The sequence below is a fragment of the Doryrhamphus excisus genome, linkage group LG18 (genome assembly GCF_037039965.1).
Source record: "Doryrhamphus excisus strain RoL-2023G ecotype Guam linkage group LG18, RoL_Dexc_Guam_v1.1, whole genome shotgun sequence".
Lineage (NCBI taxonomy): Eukaryota > Metazoa > Chordata > Actinopteri > Syngnathiformes > Syngnathidae > Doryrhamphus > Doryrhamphus excisus.
In genome coordinates, this window is record NC_136374.1 from 10,888,260 (window position 1) to 10,913,313 (window position 25,054).

Consider the following 25,054-nt stretch of genomic DNA (forward strand, 5'->3'; position numbering starts at 1 on the left):
TTATAGCGTTACATCGCCAACTGTTGGCCTGGCATGCACACTACAGTGTTATCAGTCAGCTTTGCGGTTCTGCTGGTGGATTCCGTCCAATGACAATGAAAACAATAATGGAATATACCGTTTTCTAAAATAGAAAAAAAAAACAACCCAAGCCGTTCTTCTATGAAATCATTCTGTTTCTGACTTCCTCTTCGTCTCAATCGGTGGGATTTTCCTTTTTCTTTTCTTTTCTCTTCATCTCCTTCCGCTCAGGCTGCTACTTATCAGCGTGTATTAGTGGCAAATGTACAACTAAGTGGCTGTGACAACATTCTCCGATGTTCCAGCTGCCGCAGATTTATTGCGTTATTAAAGCAATGTACTGCCATTAAAAATGCTAATTTTTCCCCCTAAGCCTTACAACGTCTTACATTTTCCTCACTGACTGATTTAATTACATAGGGAGTAAAACAAGGACTGATGATTCAATCTGTGCAGGCTGGAATGATACAGAATAATTGTGTTTTGGGATTCAAAAAGGAACATGGAAATATCAGCTTTTACAAATAGAATCTATAGCAGACCAAATAAGTGTACAAACACCAAAAATGTTAAAAATCATAAAAAAATCAGCTAGTTGAACAATTCTTGTTGAATAGCTTCAGTACGACAATATTTGTACACACAAATACAATTATGATTATTTTCTTCGTCAATCTGAAGCGTGTTGTTTCAATTAATGGAATAATCGATGGAATAAACAACCATAAATGGACCAAATTAATATGAAACAAACACCTACAGTTAGTGGTGGGGTCCGCAATAAAAGCTGATATGTGTGAATATAATATCTATAAGCACATAGATATAATATGCTTTCATGGATGATTAAGGAAGAAACAGTCACATTTCAGAGGCTGAAATCAGAGCATATTTGCTTTTTTAAGTAAAAATAACAATTAATCGGTGATCAAAATAGTTGCTGATTAATAGGGTAATCAATTAACCATTGATTAAGTGAATTAAATGTAATAGAACACACTAAGGCAATAATTTAATCCTGCCAATCACATTTTCCAATACTGCATACATGAAAAAAAGTTGTGCATCCCATCCACATGCAAATACCTAAAAGTTGAAATGTTTCTGGTCACATATTCATCCCTTGATGACTCGAATGTTTTCAGTCTACAGCAAAAATAAAGAACTCAGACTTGATGTTCCAATACTTCTGGAGGGCGCCGCATATCGCTTGCTGGTCATTTCACTGCAACTCGGCGCAAAATCTGCAGCTCAGCAAAAGAGTTCTTCAAAAAGATCTTGTGATCAAGGGGGAATACAAGTTCTATTTCATTATTTTAATGAGAATTATGATGATTTTAAAGGAGGTTCAAGTAAGGTTGAATATACTTCACAGAATTCCACTGCCATTGCAGAACGGGAAAAGACATTCTTAACACTTTATTTCCTCAGGTGAATTGAACATTATTAGTTGTCTTTTCTGCAATGTTGAGAGGCGGAGTACACCCTGGACTGGTCTGCAACCAATCACAGGGCACATATAGACAAACAACCATTCACACTCACATTCATACCTATGGACAATTTGGAGTCGCCAATTAACCTAGCATGTTTTTGGAATGTGGGAGGAAACCGGAGTACCCGGAGAAAACCCACGCATGCACGGGGAGAACATGCAAACTCCACACAGAGATGCCAAGCGGAGATTTTAACTCTAATTCTGTGTGGCATACATGCTAACCACTCACCCACAGTGCGGCCCTACGCTTCATAATCTAATTTAGTTGGGCGGGTTCCAGCCCTCAAAATACAACAACATTAAGATAGCTAATCAGACCTGTCAGCAATGAAAGTGAGGACTAAAATAGTATTGGTAGCTCTTCGGGGTAGATGCATCATATGATTATGAACGTAATCGAACCATGCTAGAGGATATGTTTTACACATCTATTAGGGTACCTACCGAGGCACCTAAACTGTCTCTAAGCTGTATTAAACTTATTATTATGAACAAATTCTCTGTACAGCATTATGAAAAGCAATACAATAGTTGGTGTCTTAGTCTTAATAGTGTTCAGCATTGTTTTGCCTCACTTCTTGTACTTTATTATGTTTGCAGTTTTGTTTTTTTACATTTTGTTTTAAACTCCATTTTCACTTGATATACTGTATATTTTAGTGTACTGTATAATTTAGTGTATTCTATTATGTCAGTCAAGCATCATTATAGGTGTGGAACTCTCTCCCACAGAATATTAGAGAATTGAGTTCATACACCCACCCTCGGCCATCTCTGTGTGCATGTTCTTCCCGTGCATGCGTGGGTTTTCTCCGGGTAAACATGTTAAAAACATGCTAGGTTAATTGTCGACTCCAAATTGTCCATAGGTGTGAATGTGAGTGTGAATGGTTGTTTGTCTATATGTTCCCTGTGATTGGCTGGCGACCAGTCCGGGGTGTACCCAGCCTCTGAGCCGAAGGCAGCTGGGATAGGCTCCAGCAAAAAATATCTAAAAAACTATTTAATGTGCACTGTTAAATAAATGAATGAAAAAAGTAAAAAAAAAAATATTGACGGACATAGTATAGTTATTTACAACTAAGTGTGTAAGTGTGTGTGTGATTATTGTGAAGATTATACTTTAAGTTTGAGGGTGAAACACACTTATGCAAAGGTTACTCAAATTACAAATTATGATGTAATTTCACCTTGATGGGCTTGCAATATTGCAGTGCTTATGTACTTTTTGTACTTTTTTTGAATATTATTTGCCCTGTAAAAATTTGAAATGTATACTAATCTCCAATGTGTTTTCCTCCAGTTGTCTTTGATACAAAGAAAAGCTAATTACTACCCCTGCAGCTTGTATAATATACTGACTCCTGTGTCCCTCAATGGGGCTTACAATACATTAAATGGAACAATACATTTAAATGAAATAAACAAAATATTTAAAAAATAGTACATTAAGTTTAGAGACTACCACTTTTTACACCTCTGAAATGTATCACCATTATTTGTTTCCACCCACCTATAACAGAATTGATCTTAATGACAGAAGGCCTCCATCGACAGGTCGGATTTGAATATGAATGGCCCCACGACTGTAAAGGTTATGACCTGCAAAAAGAGGAGGGGGGGTACCAATCTGAGCAGAGCGTGGCCAAGTGGGGAGAAATGTCAGCAGGGAGAATGGCAGGAAATATGTTAGTGACAAGGAAAAAGCTGCCCCTGGTATTCTAGAGCCCCGATGAGTAAAAATAGGGCATTGGGCAAGAAGGCAGGAAGCCAGCAGAGCGAGGCCTCAAGTAGGAATTTCTTCTGGAGAGGAGAGATAAGGGACTTAACTCCCTCCTGTCTGGGCCGGCTGACTGCTACATGCCACATGTCATCACTCATCACGTATGTGGAGATTGACAGAGGGAGACTGCATTGAGGAATTTAATGCACTGATTTCAGCGCATGAAGAAGAATGTCCACATGAATAAAAATATTTTAAAAAGGCACATTTTTTATGCACTTCTGCCTCTCGTCCACATGCAAATGTACTATTTTTGTCCTGAAAAACTGATCTTTTTAAAAACTCTGGCCAGACTGGAGATTTTTAAAACCTTAGTATTTGTGTTTGAAGGGGTGAAATGGAGATTTATGGTTTATGTCATAAAAATGTGCAACATTATGTTCTTTTAGGTCTTTTTTTTATTAACTAACTGTCACGTTTGGTGCTTATAAGCAGTCCCTAGTGACACATATTACTTAGAAACATCATATGCATAACTATAACATGAAAAATAATATGAAAAAGACATGGCACTTTTCAGAGGGTCAAGGTCATATCAGTAGATCCATGCCTGTGATTTTTAGAAATACAAAAATAGGAATTTTTGGCCACATCAAGGTCATATCCCGTTTCTAATCAGTACTCGAGCCGCAGTACCTTTTATGAGATTCCCCCTGGCTGCTAATGAGTCAAAATGGGCATGGTTGTCTGCCACACTTTGTCGTCTCCATATAGTATGACTTGAAGTGTTTTTTTTTAAAACCTTTACAGAAAACAGTAGCTCAGTTTCGAGCGTGAGGTGAGTCACCAGGTTCAGAGGAAGCCTGTGAACTTGCAACAGCGTTTTCTATCAACCACATATTAAAGTGGCCCTGCAACATAAAATCCAAGACTAAAAATATCAAACAAAACAATAGAAGAGCCAACGATGGTTGGTTTGAAGGATACTTTTCCTGTCCTGACAATTAAAGAAAAATATCTAAAACTCGGTAATCATTACGAACCTTTCATCCTTCATTTCCTCAGCAGTTTGGTTTGTTTACAGAGTTCTTATCTGCAAGCAAAAGAAAAGCAGCATAAATCTTTTGAGAAAGAAAACTGAAGTATCTCCTAATAAACCACCTGACCTTGGACTGTTTGAGATTTTTACTAGCATCATTCAGAACTTCAGAATGATAACAAACTGGGGAGGAAAATGGGGCCGTCCTGTATTTTACTGTTAGCCGCGTTAAGGAGATTAGTTTTATCTGATAGGAGACTTAACGGCACTCAGCAACAAAGTGGAGATTGTGGAGTTGCTGCATTGAATGCATCATTCAGGACTAGACATCCGAACGTATAACAACAATGTAGAACAAGGGTTTTCTGTATTTGTAAAGACACATTTTAACCAAGATGAGACTGAGGGCAGTAAGCAGCAAAGTGGAGATTGTGGAGTTGCTGCATTGAATGCATCATTCAAGACTAGACATTCTTACATATAACAACAATGTAGAACAAAGGTTTTCTGTATTTACTTCTATGCTGTTGGTAAAGACACATTTAACCAAGATGAGACTGAGGGCAGTAAGCAGCAAAGTGGAGATTGTGGAGTTGCTGCATTGAATGCATCATTCAGGACTAGACATCCTAACATATAACAACGATGTAGAACAAAGGTTTTCTGTATTTACTTTTCTGCTGTTGGTAGACACATTTTAACCAAGATGAGACTGAGGGCAGTAAGCAGCAAAGTGGAGATTGTGGAGTTGCTGCATTGAATGCATCATTCAGGACTAGACATCCTAACATATAACAACAATGTAGAACAAAGGTTTTCTGTATTTACTTCTATGCTGTTGGTAAAGACACATTTAACCAAGATGAGACTGAGGACAGTAAGCAGCAAAGTGGAGATTGTGGAGTTGCTGCATTGAATGCATCATTCAGGACTAGACATCCTAACATATAACAACAATGTAGAACAAAGGTTTTCTGTATTTACTTCTATGCTGTTGGTAAAGACACATTTTAACCAAGATGAGACTGAGGGCAGTAGGCAGCAAAGTGGAGACTGTGGCAATGCAGTATCTAGAGCTACAGCCTAGCAACAGAATATATCACCCCTATGGTAGCAACGGTACCTTGTGGTTTTCTTTTTTACCAATTGAAACCTGGCGTCGACATAAGCGGTTGTCAACGTAACCAAAACTGAAATGAACCGTTGCTTGCATACTGCGAGGGACATAAGGAGAATTGGCAATGATAAAAGGTTTTTTAACCTTAGTTGGTTGACATATGTCGACATAAACGGACCAAATTTTGAGCTTCAGATTTTTTGTCGACAAATGCAGCCAACCTTGTAGCTCAAAGTCGACTTAAGCTAGCAGTTTTAATCATAAGGACAACATGGTGGTCGATGAGTTGGTCAACACGGACAATTTGTCGACAGAATTCGTGTCGACTTAAGCGGGTTTCCACTTTAGAGGCAAGTCAGTGCAACAACGTTTTTTAACCTTAGTTGGTTGACATATGTTGACATAAACGGACCAAATTTTGAGCTTCAGATTTTTTGTCGACAAAAACAGCCAACCTTGTAGCTCAAAGTCGACTTAAGCTAGCATAAGGACAACATGGTGGTCGATGAGTTGGTCAACACGGACAATTTGTCAACAGAATTCGTGTCGACTTAAGCGGGTTTCCACTTTAGAGGCAAGTCAGTGCAACAAGGTTTTTTAACCTAAGTTGGTTGATATATGTCGACAAAAACGGACCAAATTTTGGGCTTCAGATTTTTTGTCGACAAAAGCAGCCAACCTTGTAGCTCAAAGTCGACTTAAGCTAGCAGTTTTAATCATAAGGACAACATGGTGGTCGATGAGTTGGTCAACACAGACAATTTGTCGACAGAATTCGTGTTGACTTAAGCGGGTTTCCACTTTAGAGGCAAGTCAGTGCAACAAGGTTTTTTAACCTTAGTTGGTTGACATATGTCGACAAAAACGGACCAAATTTTGGGCTTCAGATTTTTTGTCGACAAAAGCAGCCAACCTTGTAGCTCAAAGTCGACTTAAGCTAGCAGTTTTAATCATAAGGACAACATGGTGGTCGATGAGTTGGTCAACACGGACAATTTGTCGACAGAATTCGTGTCGACTTAAGCGGGTTTCCACTTTAGAGACAAGTCAGTGCAACAACAGGCCCAGATCCAACCTCATACCCAATGAGCAATGTTGTACCATGACACAAAATCACCCAATACAAGTTAGTCCTCCTCCTTTTTCTTTCTCTCTCCTATATCTGCCATCCACCCCTTCCTTGGTCACTCTCTTAAGTGATTGCTACATTTCATCTGATGGGGAATCGGCCGTCAGCGCGCTGAGGTATCATTATGCAAATCATGGGCAATTCAATTTCAGTTGGTCGGAGGAAAAGGAGGAGGACTATTTCTAATTAGGTTGAGGCGCGGCACTCAAGATGAAGAGAAAGATGTGTGATAGAAAGAAGGCATGAGTAGACGAGGGAAGGAGGTGAGGAAATATCCAACTGTAGCACAAGTGGCATCGCTTTATTCTTACGGTAAAGGTTCTGTATTTTATTATTTCTTAACTATTTTAAATAAGATGTTGCACAATAGTGTATTGGATGCTGGAATTTAAGCAATTTAAAGTGCTTTTAGTAAGCAATATCGGGAACACGGTGTCTGGTGTCTGTAGTTTTAATGCTAATATGCTAATGCTAATATCTTGTATATATCTTGTTAAATTGTCTTTTTTTTAACTCTACTTTTATATACTTTTTTTTAAACTTGACTACTGCACTGAAAGGAGAAGTTCTCCAATCTCGTTGTACATCTTGTATAATGACAATAAAGGCCATTCCATTCCATTCCATTCTAATGTAATAATGTTGCCATTTAATAGATGCCATACGTAATATTAATGGAGACACAAACATTAGCAACACTAGTGCTAACATAAAACACACATTTTAACATCATTGCCCTATAATGACCAAAACATACAGCTCCCATGTTTGCATCTGGCTGCATTTTAAGGCGTGTAGCGAAGCCTGCTTTTATAAAGAAATCTTTATAAAAGACTGTGGTTGCTTGTGTTTACAAAGTGATATTTTTGTTTCTGAGGGCATGAAGGTGCGTGAGTCACATGCACAGTTTGCACACACGGTATATAAGAACACGTGTGGGCGTATGAATAATATACACAGGGCCATACAGTCACAGTCATGGAGGAGAGGATTGAGCTGAGATCAGCGGCTTGCAGTGAAACATTCTGTCAGCACAGCCCGCCGCTGCTCACAATTGGACTCTTTAATTCAAAGCGGAGCAACAATGCTCTGTGAAACCAAATCAAGTGTATGTAGTCAGCAGATCAGCTTTTTTCTTCTTCTTCTTCTTCTTCTTCTTCTCTCCTTCTTCTTATTGTTATCTTCATCTCTGCTTGCCTCCTGCCAGTCTCTGCTTTATACACTCCTATCTTTCTTTGTGCCCCAAAATACAATAAAGGAAATATGTAGTGGTTTTCGTTAAAAAGCAGTTTTAATGGTAACAATAGGGCCTCTTTTGTTGTCATGGCAACACCCAATCACCTACTTGAGTGGGCTCCAACATGGTTTCCAAACTTGGGTGGAAACAGGGTGCAAAATGGGTGACTAGTAATTTAATTTCGAGTAGCACTTGGCTAAGGTTTTTTTTAATTTATGTTCATTAAGACTAAAATAGAGTCTTCTGTTTGGGGAAACCTGCTCATTCTGTGGTGCATTATAGTATGTTTATGTTTATTGGCGACCTGCGAACAGGTAGCACAAGACATTTGATCTGTGGCAGGCCAAATGAACGAATGAGAAACCCAGCTTCTGTAAGCGTTTAGTGGGACCGCTGGTTAGTTATCCCATTTAAAAAATATACAGATTTTTATTTTTGAAAACACAATTATTTCTTAATGTAATGTAATATAATATAATATAATATAATATGGTTGTTTGTCTATATGTGCCCTGTGATTGGCTGGCGACCAGTCCAGGGTGTACCCCGCCTCTCTCCCAAAGACAGCTGGGATAGGCTCCAGCACCCCCGCAACCCTCGTGAGGAAAAGGAGAAGCAGTAGAATGAATGAATGAATGAATAATATAATATAATATAATATAATATAATATAATATAATATAATATAATATAATATAATATAATATAATATAATATAATATAATATAATATAATATAATATAATATAATAATATTATATTATATGTTAATATTTATTTTTTATCTATAGTTTTTTGTGTCTTTCAAAATTATATTTACACGTTATATATTTGATAGAATGAATGAATGAAATAATATAATATAATATAATATAATATAATATAATATAATATAATATAATATAATATAATATAATATAATATAATATAATATAATATAATATTTATTTTTTATCTATAGTTTTGTTATATATTTGATATGTTCCAGCTGTACTCTTATGAAAACCTACCAGTAGGAATGCAATTAAGGCACAGCCAATTATTACATATGTAGCCATTTTTCTTGTTATTTGTCAGCGCTTTACTCCACAGACGACAAGGTAGTCCTGAGAGAATGATATTTTTCCCCGGTCATCGCTTTCCGTCATGCTAAAAAGCAGCATGATGCAATACAGATGGTGTGTGTGATGTGCTTAAGGAAACAAGATAACATATAAAGTCACAAGATTTCCTATTCAATCAGTCATTTTCTCCAAGATTCATTCCCTCCAGATGCTGCAGGTAGTTAAAAAAGAAAAAAAAAAGACAAGAAGAAAAGGTTACTGTATGATCTAAATCTCCTGGCAGCCATCTGTTGTCTATTTGCAACAAACGGCAGCTAGCCAGAGAACGAGGTTTGTATCTGCGCTCTGCAAGTTGTTGTTTGCTGGTCGTGTTGTCACCGTCAAAAAAAACCACCTTGTAAAACCAAATGAGGGGTTATCGAACCAAGACATGAGTAGAAAATAAAGTTTATTTTCTTCCGACGGTGTTAGAAAAAGTCGAGATAAATCACGTGATGCGGAAATCATGATGAGCACAGGGATAAAGACCTTAAAGACCAATAAAGACCACGTTTTGTGGACTTGCTGCATGATGTGGAACTTTTCACAGCACCTCCAGTGGATTTGGTGCATTACTGCTGCACTTGACCCTGATGCAAATGGACATTTGCACATTTATTCATGCCATAAACTTTGGTAGAAATCTCTTGTTTTTGCGTGCAGACCTGTTTTTTTGTGGGGTTTTCATTCCTGGTCCAGCAACTGCGAGTAGTTGGCATGCCCATAACCATGTACACCTTAGAATGAATGAGATGTGTCACCAAAATCAGTCAATTTGTGGCGCTGTAAACACTAAATTCCACATTTCCAACCTATTTACTGTATTTCCACATGCCAAAAAATACAACTTTTACTCTCGGAAAAAAATGGGGTGTACCTGTAATTACCGTATATTATAGTTCATAAGTATATATTAACCCCTTTGAAGCAGCAGCACATACTGATGCACATATGTGTTTAATGTGCAGTGCTAAAGATGGTCTTACTTAGTTGCTTGAGTGTCGTGAGTCCATTTTTAAAGCCTGCGTCTGTCCACAGTGCCTAGCTTCATTTTCTGTAATAGTTCTTTTCAATGTAACATTGAGTCCAAAAAAAAAAACCAACGCATCATCTGTTTAAAACATGCTATTAAAGTGAATCATTGTCTGATATGGACAATTACATTGCTGCAGATGTTGCATAACGCCATTATAGCGAGCAGACTGACAGGCTAATGGGTTTTGTCATTAAAAATAGCAGCGATGGAACAATGTGTTATTTTCTTGAGCTGCATTGTTGAGTGCATACTGTACATACAGAGTGGGCGACCATCTCCATCATGCACACACATTAGTGTTTATGTATACAATAGTGGAGTGATAGGATTTCCCCCCCGTAAGCCCGTCTAGTCTGCACATTCCTCTCATCAGTGCAATGTGATGTGTGCGAGCCTTTTTGGCTAAGCCGGCAAGAATGTTGCCTAAAAGAAACACATGTGTTGCATTAAGTCCAGATCTGCGTACATAGTATAACAGCAAACAGCTAAGGTTACAGGTAACTATATCCTCGCAGCTGTGCCTCTGACTTTACAGTCGAGGCAAAGCCATTGTTGGAATAGCACGCGTGTGTTACACTGTGCCACTTTGGGAAATGATTGTACTAAGAGTGATGCATCGTACAGTCGCAGGAAACAATGTGTTCTGAAAGGTAATTATACTTAAGTTGACATATAGTAAGTGTTATGCCACGTCGCTTGTATGAACATCGATCCCTCACTCTATTGTGGTTTTTAAAAAATCCATTTACCAATAAATGATTGCTGTTTCGTGGTTGACTATAGCCTATTATTAGTGAAAACATATTGAAAAACAAGTCATATGTCACATTCTGGTCACTTGGCATCGGCAATGTTACATTGATGAGAAATTAGAACCTCAAACAATGCGTGAATTCAAGAAACAATACAAGCAGTTGATGTTTGCTAAATACAAGGATGAAGAGTCTTGAACCAGTCATGATGTGCTATACATATCACTATATTGACACTTACTATGGTACACATTATGTCATTGGATGGTCATATCACCTCGTACTTTGGTATGTGACAAAAAAAAATTTAACTATATTAAGAAAGCAGGAAGTGAACAAATGTAACAGTTACTGATTGTAAAAGTACCAGATGGAGGGGTAGGATTTAATAAGCTTTGCTTCTTCCTACTCCTTTTGGACATGTGTAACTGTGAACTGATTATGTGATGCATTCAATTGTAATCTGATGCATGTTCAAATGAAATAAAACTATTACCATTACCAAATGAAATTCCATTACTTTACTTTGTTTCCAAAGTATTTCATTTAACATACAAGCAAAGCTGGCCCAGGGTCCATTTTGTTAACTCAAAGCGGCCCGTGAGTAAAAAAAATTGTGCACCCCTGCCTGAACACCTCCTCCCATTCCATGTAGGAATGGTAGGTTTTGGCTTTTTGCGTTGTCCTTATTCCCCACACCGATTGAAACTTTCTCTTAAGTTTAGAATAAATAAATTGGACGCTAACTAGTTAACTTGTGAGCATTCTATGTTTAAAGCGGCGGCTGTTTCTTGTTTCCCTGCAGTGATACAATAGTGGTTTCCCCAAGAGCTTGCAATATTAAAATTCGACAAGATCCTTGTTGAGAAAAAAATATGAGCATTAATTTAATGTAATTTAATTAATTTAAATTATTATAGTAAATTATAATAATTAATATATACTAAATAAATATTAATATAATTAATAATTTTAATTTAATTTAATTTTTAATTCAAATAATCTTAAATTTAAAATTAATCATGCAATAAATTAATAAATGAAATTGCTTATTTTGATAGCCTGAATATATTGCCATGCACATGCATGGCACGAAGAGGGTTCACTCTTTGCATTGGTTTTGAAAAAAGACAAGAGGCAGGTTTATTCTTGCACTCTTACTCTCTTACTAATCTCACTTTATAAAACAAAGATGTCTATATTATATTCTGTAAGTGATGTGCATGAACAAGTTCAACAGAACGTAATTTTTCCGAGAACATTGAACTGAACGCAATTTTTTTTTATATAAAGAAGTTGAACGTGAGAATCAGCGCCACTGTTTAGGTTCAGTTATTACTTGATGGAATTTGTACTGCAGTACTGCTGTAACAGCATGTTATTGTCACTGCACACATTTTTACCAGCAGGCAATACAACACATGAAGTACGCACAAAGCATTGCACACACTAGCGTAACAATCCAGCAATTCTTAAAGGGAAACCTATTATGTTCATTTGCGGCGTTTTGTATTGAGTTGTTTTCTTTGAAAAACAAGGTCGGCCTTTCATTCTCACTTTTCACCTAATCAAATTAAAATGAACTGAGTCCAAATTGAAATGACGAACTATGAAGCGTAATGTTTATTTTTACACTGTGTGAACTGAGCTTTGAACTAGTTCATGAGAACAATGAACTGGCACAACACTGCATTCTTACAATATTTTCTAATGTGTAAAATAGCACATCATATCCCCACGCATGCTGTAAGGCACTGGCAAAGAATAAAGCCAACAGAATAATGTCAAATGTTTATATTGTTTAGACATACACCGGAAACAACAATCTATATTTTAGATCTGTATTTTTAGAGCTCTTAAATTTGGAATATTTAAGTTTTATTTAAGTCTTAATGTTGCTTGAAATGGAAGGGGGGCACCAAACTTAGCTTTAACCTTATGTCCAATTAATACTACAAAATAAATACACAGTAGGCTGCACGGGGGAGAAGTGGCTCACAGGCCACACAGCAAGGAGACATGAGTTCGATTCCACCCTCGGGCACCTCTGTGCGGAGTTGGCATGTTCTCCCCGTGTATGCATGGGTTTTCTCCGGGTACTCCGACTTCCTCCAACATTCCAAAAACATGTTAATTGGCGACTCCAAATTGTCCATATGTATGAATGATGGGATAGGCTCCAGCATACCCGCAGGTTAATTGGTGACTCCAAATTATGAATGGTAGTTTGTCTATATGTGCCCTGTGATTGGCTGGCGACCAGTCCAGGGTGTACCCCGCCTCTCGCCCGAAGACTGCTGGGATAGGCTCCAGCACCCCTGCGACCCTCGTGAGGAAAAGTGGTAGAAAATGAATGAATGAATGTTTGTCTATATATGCCCTGTGATTGGCTGGCGACCAGTCCAGGGTGTACCCTGCCTCTCACCTGAAGACAGCTGGGATAGACTCCAGCAAGGCCGCGACCCTCATAAGGATAAGCAGTAGAAAATGAATGAATGAATAAATACATACTGCAAAACCCCTTAAACAATGACACATCTCTTCCAAGCACATACAAGTAAATCAAAGTACGTAGTATTTGCCACATGAGTCTGATGAAAATGCTGTTATAGCTTGGAAAATACACAATCCCATACTCGAAAAGTAAGTGGTAGATGTAAAACATTTCAGACTGTGCACTTTTTTTTCAATACTCCAGGCTCAACATTTCAAAGTAATGATATTATAAAGCAGAAAAGTTAGTACTGTCCAAAAAAATGTGGCTTGTGACAATCATTTGTCTGTTGCATCTCATTTATTATATCCAAGCATTGTTTAGAGTCAAGGAGTCTTAGCTTTTAAATGTAAATGCATAGTTTCTAAGTTTCTAAGCTTTTTGCAGAGCGTATAAAGCAGTCTGTGTTTTGAGGGTATTGCCAGCTCTCCTAATGAGTCCGTCAGGGCTAGTTAGCGCAGCCTGGCCGTCTCGTGTCCCCTCTGGGCTGCAGACAGCTGTTATTAGCTGGTAATGCTACTGTAAGCCACAGGGCCAGATTAGCATCCCAGCCAAAATATCAAATATTCACTTACGTGTCGCTTGTGTCACAGGCGTCCAGTCATGGTAAGGTTTGCACCTCAACTTCTGCTTCATCGCATATTTGACTGTCTGTGATGCTCCATTAGCTCAGTATCCTCTTAATATCCTGCTAAGAGTTTATGTAGCATTCTTCCAATTATCGTCCATGCGTGGTATGGAAAATAAGCTTTTGCATACATTGCTAGTGGGTTTTTGCTTGCATGGTAATTGCATGATAATCACTAGGCAGACCCCATAAACACAATCTGTTTATAGCACTTGTAATATATACAGTAAGTGAGGCTCTTTAAGCTCCAAGAAAGGTTGCACCAAGAAATTGAAAGCAGGGGCAGGTTTTTGTATAGTTTTTCCTCACTTAATTGTGTAATTATGTAAGCATTTCTCACTGCAAAGTACTTTGAAGCTAGCATGTGTGTCAGGATTTAGAAGTAGTATTTTGTTCTATTATGATTCATTTGATTGTTGTCGCAGTGGTGATGTAATACTACATGCTGCAGCTTTTCCTTCAGACCAGAAAAGCACCAAAATATCACACTCTTTGATGACTTTTTGATTGAACAGATTGTAGATCCTCACTTCCTAACAGCTATGGGCTAGCGATTAATGCTAACAATGGGATTTAGCTTTGTGCTAACTTGGAACTTTTCTTTCCCTCGATGTTCGCAACTGACATTTCCATTAATTATTTTTGCTTTAAATCCACATTAATTTCGTATGAAAGCAAAAATACTTACAACTTTTTGTTTGTTTTTTTTCTTTCAGGGCAGATACGGGGGTACAGAACGAGGTGTGAGGCTCTACAGTTCTCTGCCCATGCGCCCCAACCCCGACAGCAAGAGACTGCCATCTTCTGGGGTAAGGCCTGTTCCTAGTACAGTGCGGCCCGCCACAAATACATTTGGACCGCCACAGATATATTTGGACCGCCACAAATACATTTGGACGCTTGCTCATAAACACATATAAACGATTATAATGCATCTGCCAGAGAATAAGAAGAAAGAGCAGGAGAGATTGTTTTGACCCTACTAGATACACATTTATCCATCAATATATTTTCTATGCCACTTATCCTAACTCGGCTCGTGGGTACATCCTTGACATGAAACGAGCAGCGGGTTTGTTTTGCTATTCATGTTTTCTTAATCACTTTTTACAAATCATGCAAATCGGTTGATTATGGTATTACGTCATATCGCTTCAATTCACCACAGCTATAATAAAAACATTGCAGTCCTGTGGGAAACACTGTATTATATATAATTTTTTTAATGTCATAGCAGGCCGGTCATATGCTTTTGTGTGCCATTTGTGGTCTATGGGCTGCAGGTTACCTACCACTGCTCTACAGAACTAATTCATGGCCATAAAAGAAGCAAAAATATTGCTTTAAACTTCCTGAACCTTCACCCATTTGAACTTCCCTTACTTGAGGGGCCTTCTTAGTGCCTATTTGCCCAAAAACAACACATCACAAGGCTTCCAATAATGCAGCCATTTTGGCTTTTGTGTGGGAGCTCCATGCATGACTCGCTTTGTTTGTGCACACACACACACACACACACACATAACGTATAATTTTTTTTTATAGCAGCTGTTTTTGAGGGCACCAAAGACAAAATAATTTCATTACAACATTTTTTCCAACAGCTGAAGTTCAGCCATGCTGCTCTTGCAATACTTTGACTTTGACAAAAGTGCTGCAACACTACTTTCTGCTCATATGACATAACTCTATTTGCCTTCTCTCTTTAAATAAAGAAATCATAATTACAATCGAGCTCGCCTTGCTTTTTTTACGCAACAAAGGGGAGACAATGGGAGGAACAATCAAAGCCAAAAAAAAAAAAAGAAATTAATTTAATCTCTCCACCTTTTTTTCATGTTTTTGAATTATCTCCTGGCTGCTTTAGGCCTGAGCTAGGAAGAGGGGGAGGGTTGGGCTCTGACGGAAGGGGGGACAAAGCAAAGGCTCCATAATACTGTTAGTGCCAACCTCTTGATTTTATTTTAATTACAAAATGAATTGTGTTGATCTCTGATGTCCTAAATTATTTATGAAGATATAGAGTGCTAACAAAGCATTTCCAGGAAACCCAACTACTATTTCCAAAGTGAATCTAGTTAATGTCGTTCGGGACCCGGGCGAGAGATGCTAATAAATCATGGGAATGAGTTTCTTGTCAAAGACATACATGAAGTCATAAAGATTTACAGTATATCCACTTCCATCTGATCCTCTCTGGCGCTGCGTGTAAATCTAAGCTCAGATATTTTGGTGCAACAGCAAAGAGCGCTTACTCTGATCCAAATGTTGTGCACAGAAAAAGAAGACATTAAATCACGTGCCAATGGAGGGCAGAGACACTGCATGTTTTCTCTTTGACCAGTTTCTCCAGCAGGTAATTGCCGAGCTCATTCCCTCAAATTGAAGAAGCTGTTAAAATCAGCTGCTTTAGTGAGCGGCTGGAAAGAAAACCTGCAGTCTGTAGTCATTTGGGGGCCCAAGGCAAACCCAGCCCAACACATCCTTGTACTACAATAACAACTTTTTACATTTTTACAAAACTCAACTTAATTTGCTGTTTTAAATATGAATGTTAGCATCTACTAACGAGTGTGAATATGACAAAACTTTCCTATTGAAATTTGCGACTTCATTATTGTGTTTGCTGTATATTTTTATACTCCCCACATCTCAATCGCTGTCCATAACCACCAAACATGAGTAGTGTTGCATATTGTTTACTCCTCTCAATGTGCCTTTTTGTCCTGGTGTTATTCTGCTGAACTGTAGCGTTTTTGTATCTTTGTTAAAACATATTGCTGCAGTACTCCTCCTGTTGCTGTCATCCTTCTTCGAACCAAAGATTAATTTACAAGCTCGCAAGCTAGTGTTGACACAGGAGACACGGCAGGACAGCATGAAGGAGATTGATTGACAGTGGTCTACAGCCCATCAGGATGGAGAAAACAATGGCCGGTGCAGACAGATGACAGAGGCAATAGAGAGAAACTCAACTTACAACAATGTCATTATTCTTAAAGGGCCAGGCTCTGCCAATAGCAGCATTCATACTCTATAATAATAATAAAAAAAAATGAAGTGCTAAAACAATTTTGACAAATCTGTAAAAGGTGAACTGCAATAGAGCAAGGGAACATTGTACATGTATTATCATTCACAGTAGCGATGCCATAGCTCACAGACTTGCTGCTTTCTTCCCATAAGACAGCATTTTTCTAAATAGGAAATATCATCACGTTTTTGCCACAAGATCTCATGACACCCATAAATGTCAATACCGATAACAGCATATGAGTGTTTTTGAATGGATTCTTATTTGTGAATTTGTTAACACAATACCCTCTCTTACTTGTTGATAGTAGTAGAAGATCTCGGCACAAATCTCTGAAGTGGTGCGCTTTGCAGAAATGTCGATTGCTCTTTGCCAAAGTCACAGAACATAAATATGACTGCCTTGTTTTGCCTGAAACACAAAGAAAGAAAAAATGAAGTTAAATTAAAAACATTTGAGAGACTCAAATCAGGATATTTATTGTGCATTTTAAAATTAAACAATGAATTGCATTACCAAAATAGTTGGAAATATCTAATAATAATAATAATAATTGGAAAATCGATTAATTATTAAATGTCTAATTGTGGCTTTTGGCAATGGAGTTTCAGGTCCGGGAATGTGATGATGTATATTGCTTTGCAACAATATCATGCCGGTGATTAGAGTATTGCATGTTTACATGGAAAAGTTTCACGTTTTGGTGATAACTTAATGACCATGACAATCTCTGATGGAATGAAATGAGATTTCAATCACTCAGCGTCAAGTATCAGCACCACTTAGCACTCGAAAAAGACGCCATCAGCCTGTCACTGTTGGCACATATGCATCATACAGACGTGGAAGATTAATCAGCTCATCACTGCTTAGATTGATCACAATTTGTTTCGTTTTTGTAGCACCAGGAATTGTCTTTGCTTTCTTTGTTTATACAGTTTCCTGTCTGAAATATTCCATTCTCAGCATCCGGCATCAAACATCCTTGCTGAGTGGTTTGACGTGAGTCACATCAACCAACGTTTAACAGGAAATTGAGGCACGTCTTATTTTAACATAAGAAAATAATCTGGAAAACGTGAATTGAAACAACCTGCTCATGTTGGGATATACATATAGTGTGTGTTTGTGTGTGTATGACAAGATTCTGCTTTCTTAATAGGTTCTCTCTTAAATATTCGCTACAGAACAGCTCTCATGCAATATTAAAATCCCACCAAAATATGGAATACGTTGCCCTAACTCTCTCTCGCTCAACATAATTGACTATGCACGGCTCCAAATCATCTTGAAGAGAGAGGAAAGAGGGACATGCATGATCCAATGCAAGGAAACTGGGATAGGGGGATATAAATCCTTAGATGATCCCGTCATCTCATCACGCTATCACACATTGTGAACCTTCACCCCCTCCACGCATCACCGTCAAGCTAAAACCCAAACAACATCAACAAATACCAATTTCTGCAAGATGTTTTTTACCACAGCATAACACTCTTTTCCAAGGCAAAGATGCAGGCCATGCTCTTATAAAATTTACTTTTGCCAGCTTGCGGTTGTTTTTCCAGCTTAAAACTAAACCAAACATGCTCACTTCTATTGTGGAGTTGCATCATCACCTCTTTGTGCCTCTCATGCAAAAAAACAAATAATGTAAAAGACATATACATAAAGTATTTACATTCGAAATTTTCAATAATTCAATAATTTCAATATTTCATAATTTTCAATCTTGGTTGACAGTAAAACTCGAAGTTATTGACGTATGGGTGTTAACACACCGAAGCAGAATTACGATGCTATCTATTGTACATAGTTATAACGACAAGCTACCCAGATAGTCTCATTATGATGTGTTTCTTAATGTAAAACAAATCTACAAAAAAAAGTTGCACCAAATTTAATTCTGGTGGTCCAAATGTATTATTTGTGGCCGCTCGCTACAAATGAATGAATGCATGGGAAACACTGACTGATGAATAGTTGTCCGAGTTCAAGACTTTGCCGCTTTTTTGTTCACCACTTTATTTCACTCCTATTTCATATTTATCCACAAACATGTTTTATTAAGTGAGTACTTTCATTTTTTTATTGTTTTTCCAAACTATTTTGGTGTCATGTGCACTTAAAAGAAGCTCTTGGGACATCATTAAAAAGTCACATTTGCATAAAAGGGTGCCTGATTTTACGCTTGATATTGTTACACTTGTGACGAATGTTAAAATATGAATAAAACAAACCTGTAGAGTTAATACAGGTGTTGTGTTGCTGACAGTTTGACCCTGGAACATATTCAAATTATTTCCTGCGGGGGAGAAAAAAAAGTGTTTCTAAATCCAAACACCAACCCAAAAGGTATGCGGTTATTCTTGCATATGTGACAAAATCACAAAGAAGCATCCAGAGCAAGCCATATACATCTCTGCGGAGGTGGGGAGGTGGTCTCGTGCACCTTGGCAGGAAATGAGGAGGTGTTGGAGTTGGAGGTTGAGTAACAGAGGAGGCGGCTGCGGCGGAAGTGACAAGCCTACTTTTAACTGAACTGGTGACTACTGGTGCTTGGTGGTGGTGGTTGTGGACAGAGATTGAGATTGGGGGGGAGGATAAAAAAAAAAAACGGGAAGGAAGGTAGGACGATGAGTGGGTGGATGGGAGTGGGGGGTGGAGGGGGGGTGTACAGGCACCTACTGCACCTTGACACTTTGCTCTCTTGCTGCAGCTCCTGATAAGTGCAATAGAAAAACGTCTGGTGTCTTCCTGCATGTTAAGTGCTCGCCATCTCTTCTCTATTGTTGCCTCCATGCAAGCTGACGCTTTACTCAGGACAGGCAATAATAATAATAGACTCACAGTGGAGTTGCTGGTTGAATTCCATATTGGTCTTATGTTAATGGTATTTTTCTGACAGGAAATGATGTAACATGTAAAGCATGTCACACAAGTGTACTAAGAAGTAAATATAAAATACAACAGGACAAGGAGTCAAATTACCGATATCCAATAGGGGCCAAGTCCGAAATGATGATGCACATTCAATTCATTCATCAGAATTCCACAAAATAAGAGTTTTGAATGCACCTTGACTAAATTTAGACTTTTAGCCAGCAGGTTTGGAGAATGTGTTACATGTTAATCCTGTAGACTGAAGCTTTGAAGATACTTTATATATATCTATATATGTATATATAGATCCCACCCTCTGCCATCTCTGTGTGGAGTTTGCATGTTCTCCCCGTGCATGCGTGGGTTTTCTCCGGGTACTCCGATTTCTTCCCACATTCCAAAAACATGCTAGGTTAATTGGCAACTCCAAATTGTCCATAGGTATGAATGTGAGTGTGAATGGTTGTTTGTCTATATGTGCCCTGTGATTGGTTGGCGACCAGTCCAGGGTGTACCCCGCCTCTTGCCCAAAGAAAGCTGGGATAGGCTCCAGCACCCCCCACGACCCTTGTGAGGAAAAGCGGTAGAAAATGAATGAATGAATGAATTACACAAAATACTGGAAAATATTCTTATTGGAAGCTCTAAAATGGAAAAATCAATCAAAACATGACACTAAAGACAAAAAAATCGAATGGCAAATTAATGGTAATAAACAGTGATGTGAAAAAGTGTTTACCCCCTTCCTTATTATTATTATTTTCTTTTGCATGTTTGTCCCACTTTATATATATCTACTATATATGTATATAAACATATATGTTCGGAAAACCGGGTAATTATAGACACTATATATTTCTCACTAGAATTTTACCCCACAAACATGCAGAGTATCTATTCCTTCAAGGTCTTTTCCCTAATAGGCACTGGTGAAAAAAAAAAAAAACGCCCCAAGAGCTTGGCCTGAAGCCGAAACATTCAGTTAGCGGCGGGCCTGAGAGCTGCATGCTGAGTCCGACACTGAACAAGTGCCTGGTGACCTCACAGCACCAGCTGGGGCTTGAAGAAGTATTTAGAAGTCCGATTCTCCACAGTAATGCCATTCGCCATGCCGCAAATAGTCTGGATTAGGGCCCAACATGTAGCAAATATGTGCAGAAAAGAAAGTCAAAACAGCGTGGATGAAGGGAACAGTGCCTGCTATATCAATGCTGTTCTCTGAAATTCAAATGGCAAGAAGCGAAGGGGGGAGTGGGGGTGGGGGGCAAAGATGATGAAAAAGGAGAAAGAAACCTCTAGGTTGAATGGGTGGGTCCTTCCTGAGAAAGAAAGCTGCCATCTACTGTATGTATTAGTGCTCTGTAAATATTACATGAGCTCTGCATTCGCTCACTTGTTTGCCATTACTTCCACTGGATGGGTATATTATTTTAGAAACCATGCCTTGTTTATGGAGAGGCATGACCTACTTCCACACACTCCTCTCTCGTTCTCTCTCTTTCTCTTTTCTCTTTCTCACTCGCTCGGCTTCTTCTTCAGTCTGTGAAATCTCAACCGGTCGTCCCCGCTGAACAATTACAAGGCAGAGAGACTCAAATGGAGATGTTTGTAGAAAACAACATGTGTATAATTACGCTTTAATGAGCTCTTGTCAGGGCAGAATGTGCAATTAGATGGGTAATAGAATATTCCGGTTGAATGCGAGTACACACACACACACACACACACACACACACACATTGGCTTGTGGAGTCAGCATGGCAGTGATTGAAAGAACGCTCAGTGTATTTCCAGTGCTTATTGACACAACTAGTCTGAACTGGATGCTGCATTTAGAATTTAAACACTACATTGGTGAGCTCCCAAGTATAGAAAGCATATTTTGCACTTTACATGCATGTTTGCAAAATTGCACATTGTGTGTATAAATGTTGTGTCTTATATCAGGTATATATTTGCATATTTGACATACAAGATATTTCAATATTGCAACAGCTCAATCCAATTATGTTACATGTGATTCATGTTTCATTGTTATAATTAATAGCCTAGTTCAGTAATATGGGAGACTGTGTTTGCTTTAATAGGTGATGGTAATTTAAGCAAAATATTACACAAAACACTGCAAAATATTCTTATTGGAAGCTCTAAAATGGAAAAATCATTCAAAACATGACACTAAAGACTAAAAATCGAGTGGCAAATTAATGGCAATAAACAGTGATGTGGCTGCACGGCGGTCGAGTGGTTAGCGCGCAGACCTCACAGCTAGGAGACCAGGGTTCAATGCCACCCTCGGCCATCTCTGTGTGGAGTTTGCATGTTCTCCCAATGCATGCGTGGGTTTTCTCTGGGTACTCCGATTTCCTCCCGCATTCCAAAAACATGCTAGGTTAATTGGCGACTCCAAATTGTCCATAGGTATGAATGAGAGTGTGAATGGTTGTTTGTCTATATGTGCCCTGTGATTGGCTGGCGACCAGTCCAGGGTGTACCCCGCCTCTTGCCCAAAGACAGCTGGGATAGGCTCCAGCATACCCGCGACCCTTGTGAGGAAAAGCGGTAGAAAATGAATGAATGAATGAATGAATGAATTACACAAAATACTGGAAAATATTCTTATTGGAAAATGGAAAAATCAATCAAAACATGACACTAAAGACAAAAAATCGAATGGCAAATTAATTATAATAAACAATGATGTGAAAAAGTGTTTACCCCCTTCCTTATTATTATTATTTTCTTTTGCATGTTTGTCCCACTTAAATGTTTCAGAGAATCAAACACATGTAAATATTAGTCAATAACAGTAGAGTTGAACACTAACTGGGCCAACCTTAGCAGCAACAACCGCTTAAGCCCACTTATCTTTGCAGAATTGTTATAATTTGGTCACATTGGTGGGTTTTCGAGAATGAAGCGTCTTTTTAAGGTCATGCTACAGCCTCTCATTTGGAATCAGGTCACGACTTTGACTAGGCCACTCCAAAATCTTCATTTTGGTTTTCTTCATCCATTCAGAGGTGGACTTGCTTGTGTATTTTGGACCATTGTCCCGCTGAAGAACCCAAGTTGGTTTCAGCTCGAGGTCACAAACAGATGGCCAGACATTCTCTTTCAGGATTTTTTTTGTAGACAGTAGAATTTATGGTTTCATTTATCACAGCGAGTCTTCCAGCTTGTGAAGCACCAGAACAGCACCAGACCATCACACTACCACCACCATATTTTGTTGTCATCCATCCATCCATTTTCTATGCCTATCCCAGGTGTCTTCGGGCGAGAGGCGGGGTACACCCTGGACTGGTCGCCAGCCAATCACAGGGCACATATAGACAAAAAACCATTCACACTCACATTCTTACCTATGGACAATTTGGAGTCGCCAATTAACCTAACATGTTTTTGGAATGTGGGAGGAAACCGGAGTACCCGGAGAACTTACTGTGGTTGGAAGTCGATGATCATGGTTGCATTAACCATTTTTGGAACTAATTGCTTGCAATTTTGCATTCTTGTTAAACAGTCACTTAAAACTACATTTCACCTGCACCGTAACTGAGACAAGCACTTTCATTCTATGGGGATGCCGTTCTTAGGACTACTTCATTTTCATTCATAAGCAAGCAGGTCTAAAAAGGTAACTATGAGTGTACACCATTCTAAGTGAAGTGTCACTGAGTACAATCAAGATCTCTACCCTCAGTGGGGTAGGAAACAGTGATACACACAAACAAGTGTATTTACGGAACACATTTTCTCCCAAATCTATGCCTTGCTGTTTCTTTGTAGGTTCTTGAGCACTTTCATCCTGGAGAGGAATTATTATAAGGAAAGAGAGTACTTCACCAGACCTTGAGAAAGAGAAAGAGAGAGAAAAGTGTCTGTGCTCTTTTTATGCCATCTCGATTTGATCTGCACACACACACACACACACACAGAGACACAGACAAAATAACAAAAAAATTACGTTTGGCTCTCGTTGAATTACTCCACTCAGAAAGAGAGGACCCTTTGTTGGCATCCTCCGGGGCCAGCCCTTGAAAGGCTCTTATTGTGCGGTCAGTATGATGATATATGCAAGTGGATTTGATGAATTCAATCAAACGTGGGCTGGAGTCGTCATGTGACAAGAAAGCTAGCTTGCTGCCGTTTGGAGTCGCCACTTTGCTGCATTGCTGAGTTTTCTTGTTGCCCTCAGTCTCGTCTTGGATAAAATTGGTCTCTTTACTAACATGCCATTAAGTAAAGAGTGGAAACACCCATTCACTTTTTTCTCCATTGTTTTTGATGATCAACGTTGACTTATGCATATATTGTAATAAAATGAACACCCATGCTAATGTTAGCCTAGCCTTTTCCAGCAGAGTTATACAGGAGGTCCTCGGTTTACGACATTTGGTGTTAAATTACAATACCAAAAAATACATAAAACTTGGCTTTGGTGTAAGCTATTTGTTTCATAAATTCAAACAAGAACTTATGTGTACGCATCAGAAGAAAATGTCGTTTCGCGGAAAAACAATGTTGACTTAATTGCTACCAGTTAACTGTTTGCCCTCCCAACTGTTAACAGACTTCTGATTTCAGTACCTCAAAGAAAAGGAAAGTGAAAAGTGAACTGAAATCAGACATATTTCTGGTGAAAGAGGAGAAATGCCAACTTACTATACACCGGCCATATGCTTGGCCTAAGCTGTTTAACTGTCTCCATTGTCAAGGAAAAGATGGTATTCTTGAACATGTGAAAGGATCGGCTCCTATGAAATGTAGCAGCGATAACTAAGCTGCATAGTGGTTTCATTCATGAGATGGGACGATTGCGAGTGCTTTAGTTGGAAGACCAGAATTTCTCTTTCCTCTTCTCATTAAGCCTATCTCTCTCAGCAGTGCCTCTTTCAGTGTGCACGACACCCAGGAAATAAAATTGTTTTCTTAAAGTTGTTTTCTTTTTGAATTACTGTTTCATTTTTAGTGACTTAAAGGGGACCCATTTTGCTTTTTCCACTTTTCTAATCTATGAATGTTATTATAATGTTGTATTCTCGTGTTAACGATGCCAAAGTTCAGATAATGAGGTTTGGCCATTTGAAAGTGATTCCTGAAAGAAATTTGGGATGGTTTCTCCGGGTACTCCGGTTTCCTCCCACATTCCAAAAACATGCTAGGTTAATTGGCGACTCCAAATTGTCCATAGGTATGAATGTGAGTGTGAATGGTTGTTTGTCTATATGTGCTCTGTGATTGGCTGGCGACCAGTCCAGGGTGTACCCCGCCTCTCGCCCGAAGACAGCTGGGATAGGCTCCAGCCCCCCCCCCCCCCCCCCACGACCCCCGTGAGGATGAACGGTAGAAAGTGAAT

General features: G+C 38.7%; 1 protein-coding gene across 2 annotated transcripts in view; it reads left to right on the top strand.

The window, feature by feature from the left end:
- The window catches only part of tox2 (TOX high mobility group box family member 2), a 116,193-nt gene that overhangs the window by 18,244 nt on the left and 72,895 nt on the right, over nucleotides 1-25,054 (top strand). For both annotated transcript variants that reach the window (XM_058055116.2, XM_058055117.2), the window contains exon 2: nucleotides 14,492-14,584. In XM_058055116.2, the coding sequence (XP_057911099.2) occupies nucleotides 14,492-14,584 (93 nt within the window). The remainder of the gene's footprint in view (nucleotides 1-14,491; nucleotides 14,585-25,054) is intronic.